Source organism: Puccinia triticina, chromosome 12A, assembly GCF_026914185.1.
Source record: "Puccinia triticina chromosome 12A, complete sequence".
Taxonomy (NCBI): Eukaryota; Fungi; Basidiomycota; class Pucciniomycetes; order Pucciniales; family Pucciniaceae; genus Puccinia; species Puccinia triticina.
In genome coordinates, this window is record NC_070569.1 from 1101042 (window position 1) to 1107390 (window position 6349).

Sequence of the window (6349 nt, forward strand, 5' to 3'; positions counted from 1 at the left end):
TGAGGAAAAGCCTTTTGGGGCGGCCAGAGGGCCCTTTAAATACCTGTGGCAGCTCTCTGGGGCGCCTGGGGGAGCTACAGGGCCACTGGCCAACTTGTGGGCGCTTTTTGGCCAGGCTGATGACAGCTAATTCTTCTTTGGGAAGATTTACTAGCCTACTAGAGGCCAAGGCGGCTGTGCCGCTGCAGATTTCAGGGAAAGTTACCCACCTCACAACATACCAGCTTTTAGCCCCAATTAAAAGGTCACCAAATCCCCCCCACCAGGGGAAAACTTGGCTATTATTTTTTCTCCCTGTTTGTTATTTCTCATTGGCCACCCCTAGTGACTGGATTGCCATTAATTAATTTTGGAATATAATATTTTCTAGCAATGGCCTTGCGGTACTGGTTTGGGGGTGCCTGGACTCGGGTTGTGCTTGGGTACTCCAGTCCACTGGGGCCATCTCTAATATGTTGAGATTAGACCCAACCACTATAATTTTTCCCCAAACCAAATCTTCACACAGAACCTTTGTATTTTGGATTTTAATATAGCCAAACCTTTTCCCTTCCCAAATTCATACATGATGGTAGTGTTTGGTCATGTCCTGCCAAATTGACATTCCAACTCCCAAACTATGTTGAGGAATTCAACTTCTGACTTCCAACAGTTCTCTGGACCAATTTTTGTTCTTTTTTCTGCTCATGTTTTTTGGCACATTGAAGAGAGAAGATGTAAGCAGTGAACATGGAGGTTGCCTCTTTGAGTTCGTAGTAAAGCTTGTTGAAGCATTTGAAGAGAGAGAAAGTCCTAGATCCACATGTCTAACCTTCAGCTGCCCTTTGCCTCAGTATTTTGTGCTGAACTGAATTTGCCTGAAGTGAGTATCAACAGTTGAAATCTTTCAGAGCATGCTGCCCAAAAACTCCTAGTTCATGGTGTGGTTTACTTGGTAAGTTGCAATCTCAAGAACATAACAAAAAATACAGAAGTTTGATGGGAATTTTGTAAGGTTACAATACCAGGTCTACAACCAAAATTATTCAGTCACATTGGATAGAGCACATTTAGAACAGTGTAATCTACTTCTTGGTTTTTACCTACCTATCATCATGTGGGTACAGAGATCTGATGGGAAAATTTTTATGCAGCCAGCTCCCAAGACTATGTGAAAGTAAGACTCTAGCTTCCTTTGTTGCTGCGTTCATCAGCTTCCAGCCATGAATTAAAGGTCATTGGCCTACACATAAACCACGTATTTGTTTTTCAGAGTTGATTATTAAAGGGGGTGATGTCTGGCATCTTTGGGCAAGGGATCTTTGTTACTGATGGTGCAACTTGTAAAACAACAAGGCAGAATACTGCAAGAATGTTTAACACCAACAAAATCAATGTAAGCATACTGGCTATTCAAGAAAACAATCATACAGTTTCTTTTTGGCCAGTCCAGTCATTAATATCAGCAATTGCCCTTCCAATAAAAAAATAACATTATTAATCCAGCCATGCACAAGAATCTGGAAACTCTTATGGAAGTGCTTACATTACATTCAGAAACGCAGACTGCTATGGAGATTGACAGTCTACTTCACCAGTTTACCCTTGAGTCTGTAAATGGAAGTTTGATTTTGACAAATTAGTAAGCTAAATCCAGATGATTGGCACTGATGAAGGTCTGTTCTTTTAGATTTAGCCAGCATATGGTAGTATAAAGGCTGGACTCTTGTGCCAGAACACCGAACCTTTTGCCAAAGCATTTGACTACGTTCAGATTAGAAGCACCTGGATTTGAGATTAATCATGAAGGCCATATGGCAGACTGGGTTGTTTTTCAGGCAGCCAACCGAAGATTCTGGCGGCTTGTTGGAGGCTTGAGAACTACGCATATGAGCTGATCAGCTCAATGGCCGCAAAACCTAACAGAGACACGGAAGTTGACCAGGATCTGTTGGATCTTTTCATGAGCTCATACAAGAAAGGGGTGTTGATGTCGAGAAGTGAGCTGAAAGATTCAGCTCTCAACTTGATCATTGCTTAATCATGCCCCTGTTGTCTCACTATTTCTAATGTAGAATAGTTTTTGTAAAGATACAACGGTGCAAGCACTTTTGTGGGATATTTGTTTGACCCCATGCTGATGTGTCCGCTTGATCCTCTCCAGGTGTCACCGACCAGATCCACAAAGAGACCGACTTGATCTGCAAGGCCCGCAACGCCAAACGGATGGCAGAACTCGTGGCGAGCAATCCGAGCTTATGAGAACATATCTACGTCCTGTGAGTCTCTTTTTTGACACGCAGCTTAGCATTTGGTTGAGGCGGGGCGAGGAAGCTGACCAGGGAGAGGGATCCGCGGGCCTGGTCTTCCTCGAACAAGGACAGGATGGGGAGGATCATTATCCCACTACCTCGGGTTGGGGCGGGGCGACGAAGCTGATGAGGGAAAGGGATGTGTGGGCCTCTTCTTCCTTTAACAGGGACGGGTCGGGGAGGATCATCGTCTCGCTGATGCAAGGGAGCGTCAGTGTGCTGGTGAAGCTTGTGGGGAGGGGAGAGAGAGGACATGCGTACTTATCAAAGAGGGCAAAGTGTGTGGTCCGTCAGTGGCGGACCGGTGGGCCGGGGCACCAACTCGGAAGCCATCAGGTTAGCAAGCACGACTTTTTGGCGGCCGGGGTCAAGGGTGATTACTGGAATACCTGGCTACACAGGATTTCCCCCAAAGAGAGTCAGAGCGGAGATGTTGGTGTGTGTGGGAAGGAGAAGCGAGACAGACCAGTCTGGAAGAGACAGCGGCGGAGATCACGGGTTGAGTTGAGCTAATCCTTAACCTGATGACAACTTGAGAACAAGTTAATATGTACGACAGGTATTGATGAAACCGAGGAGGATTGAGCTGGTCAAGCATAAATGATATCATGTGTCAGGTTTTACAGATGGCAAGTCAGAAACCAAGATGAACAAAGACCTAAGACGAGCAAATACAACTTGACCAGCCCCAACACAACAGCCACTAAAACAATTTGCGCTACCAGGTCGACAACCTTGGGGTGCTGAGCTGGGGTATACCTTGGTATTTGGATAGGGTTTCAGTTGCGCGGCGTGTGTTTGATGTGGTTACCAAGGGGGGTTGTTGGAGGCGTTGGTCAGGTGAAGTTTGTGGCTTTATGCAGTCGGTGATGATGTGGGCCTGGCCTAGTGTGGTGGGTGTGGGGGTCGGAAAGACTATAAAAAGGGTGGGGTTGTAGTCGGGTTTGTTCCTCAGGCAACTCTTTGGCTGTACTTCCAGCTTGAGGGTCGCCTCACCCTCGTCCGCTGTTGCACTTGCGCAGTCCGGCGGGGGATATTCGGGGACCCCCCTGTGCTTTTGAGCTGGGGGTCTTCTTCTCATTGCTTTTTAACCCTGCTAGACAGGGATGGGCAATGGGCCACGGTGCGTCAGCTTGCTGCGCTAGGTGGTAGGGAGCGGGCCTTGTTTTTATCATTTTGTATGTAGGGCTTGTTTTTTTGTGTTAATTTCTGGGTTGTAAGGGGAATTAGACCTTCTGTTTGCTTGTTTTTGAAAGGGGGAAACCTTAGAATTTTTTTTTTGTGATTTGCTCAATTGTAGGGGGAACCCTTGAATTTTTTTTCTGCAAACCTGAAGCTTTAATATACTTCTAGCCTAACACAATCCCCTCGTTCCAGGGGCCGAAGGACCGGCGCGCCGGGGGCGCCTCGCGAAGCGAGCCTCTGGAAGAGGGGCTTGCAACTTAAGTGCCCGTCCTGGGGTGAGAGATTTCCCATTTTCGCTGTATTTTGGGTAATATTCACTTCAACCGTGGATGGCGTCTTCATCTGAGCTCCCCCTCGGATGAGATGCACATTTCCCAGCAGGCGGGCATCTTGCCTTCCTGCTGGTATTTTTTTTATTAAACATTCTTTAGAAAAATATCACTTTCCTGAGACTTGAAAGCTCTTGAAAGCTGGAGCTCAGCTCGGAGCAGGAAGGAATGGGAATCCACATGGAGCTGTACTCTAGAAGATACAGCCCATCAGTTTTTTTTTTCAGATCATTGACGGCCGCAATTCATGCAAGGATGGAATGCATCCGACTGGCGGGCTTCATACAGTGCAAGCCCTGAACAATCTGCCGGTCACTCGTCTCAAAAATGTAAAACTTCAAAGGGCCATGGCCACCGGATGGTTTGCTGGATTTTATCCATGCTTGGGCATGGGAAGGGCCGGATGTAGGCCTTTCAATTGGTGTAACAGGCCTCGGGAAATTCCCTCTGCAAGATAGGGAACAAGCGGAGGCAAATTCCTCCCACCTAAATTTGAAAACCGCTCACGCCAAAAGTCAGGGATACCCCACAAGCCCCTCTTTCAGAGGCTCGCTCCGCGAGAGGCGCCTGGCGGTGTTTCACCTGCCTCCCTCTGAAACGAGGGGCTTGTGTTAAGCTAGAATATACTTGGATGTGGGGCGCCTTCAGGAGGATTTCCAGCCTGGCTGATGGCGCCATAGAAGCTAGTCTTCTTTGGGAATAAGTACTGGCCATTTGTGGGCGCCTACAGTTCAAGATTCACTCATCCAGGCAGATGAGCTGTTACGTGTCTCATATTTATTCAATTGGGCCACAGTGCTTCCCAATTGGTCTGTACTGTGTATGCATTAGGTATTGAATTGTTACAATGCGTCAGGAATATTCTGTTTACATCCATGTGACATCATTACATATGTAAAGCTTATGCAATGTGTGTAGTGTTTCATGTGGAGGGGCAGAATTGATGTCATTACTTCCCTGGTGGGCGTGCTGTGATGTACAGGTAGCCCTTTTTGGGGTTTCATTTATTTTAGAACTCTGCCCTGTCTTCAGGCGTAGGGGGCAGCACGTGGGTTGAGAGTTGACTCAACCTGAGTTGGGCTATCTTCTAAACTAAACATAACACTGCAGTTTTGTGGCTATTGCAGTGTTATAAGCATATGTACATATGTATACATGCATACAGGTTGCTCAATTCGAGGGTAACTTGTAAATGCTAATTGGGTGATTACACAATGAAGCAGTGAGAATTAAGGGTAGCTGTAAGTGGGGTAACCTAGGTTAATTTAGGCGTAGATTAAGAATATAAAATCAGCTTTACCTCGCGCACGGAGGGAAACTTGTTGCGCACGGGAATTTCCGTTGCGTCGACGTCACGTGACGTTGGGCCCCCTCCGTGCGCGCCACCAGCTCCCTTCAAAAGACTATCCTCACACAGGGGTTCCGTGCGGTGACAGGTGGCCGGGGTGAAGCACTCCGGCCATCCGGAGGAAACAATCCCCTTGATGAACGGCACAGACCGGTCATTGAGAGGGTATATCACATCTTTCTTGATGACCGGCATTCTGGTCATCAAGAGGACACATCCCCCTCAATGACCGGTCTGTACCGGTCATTGAGGGGACACATCCCTCTCAATGACCGGTCTATGCCAGTCATGGAGAGGGGTGTGTTCCCTCAATGACCGGAATGCCGGTCATTGAGAGAGATGTATTTTCTCGATGACCGGAATGCTGGTCATTGAGAGAGATGTGTTCTCTTGATGACCAGAATGCCGGTCATTGAGAGAGATGTATCCTCTTGGTGACCGGTCTACTCCGGTCATCGGGAGGGATGTAACCTCCTGATGACCTGTCTATTCCGGTAATCGAGAGGGATGTAGCCTCTTGATGGCCGGTCTATGCCGGTCATCAAGAGGGATGTAGCCTCCCAATGACCGGTCTGTACCAGTCATTGAGAGGGATGTAGCCTCCCGATGACAGGTCTGTACCAGTCGTCAAGGGGGATGTGTCCTCTTGATGACCGGAGTGCCGGTCATTGAGAGAGATGTGATATACCCTCTTGATGACCGGTCTATTCCGGTCATCAAGATGGATGTAGCCTCTTGATGACCGGTCTGTGCCAGTCATCGAGGATTTTGTTTCCTCCGGATGGCCGGAGTGTCTCAACCTGGCCACCTGTGACTGCACGGCCCCCCCGTGTGCAGATAGCTTTTTGAGGGGAGCTGGTGGCGCGCACGGAGGGGGGCCCGACTTCACGTGACGTCAAGTCAACAAAAATTCCGGTGCGCAACAAGTTTCCCGCCGTGCGCAAAGTAAACCCATATAAAATAATATTCAGATTTTTACTCATGTAAGAGACAGTAATAATGTCTCTTTCATAGGTGATTATTTTTATGTTTTATTTTATGGTATTACATGTGTAATAGTGTAATAATATCTCTTTCATATGTAATACTACTTTTTATTTTCATGTTACAGTGGCTCTGCTATAGTAGCCAGCTGAAACAACTTGCCTCACAATCAAAGAAATCTTCACATTGATCCTCCCCTACATTGCCCCCCT

At 47.3% G+C, this 6349-nt stretch overlaps 2 protein-coding genes across 2 annotated transcripts; one reads left to right on the top strand and one right to left on the bottom strand.

Annotated features, from left to right (window-relative positions):
* Positions 1–1885: 1885 nt before the first annotated feature.
* Positions 1886–2241, top strand: PtA15_12A108 (uncharacterized protein; the record flags this gene model as incomplete). The annotated part of the gene is made up of 2 exons (XM_053161685.1): positions 1886–1979; positions 2144–2241. The coding sequence occupies 2 exons, from the start codon at positions 1886–1888 to the stop codon at positions 2239–2241; spliced, it is 192 nt and encodes a 63-aa protein (XP_053025678.1).
* A 136-nt stretch (positions 2242–2377) lies between these two features.
* On the bottom strand, positions 2378–2889 carry PtA15_12A109 (uncharacterized protein; the record flags this gene model as incomplete). The annotated part of the gene is made up of 3 exons (XM_053161686.1): positions 2378–2486; positions 2614–2684; positions 2758–2889. The coding sequence occupies 3 exons, from the start codon at positions 2887–2889 to the stop codon at positions 2378–2380; spliced, it is 312 nt and encodes a 103-aa protein (XP_053025679.1).
* Positions 2890–6349: the final 3460 nt, after the last annotated feature.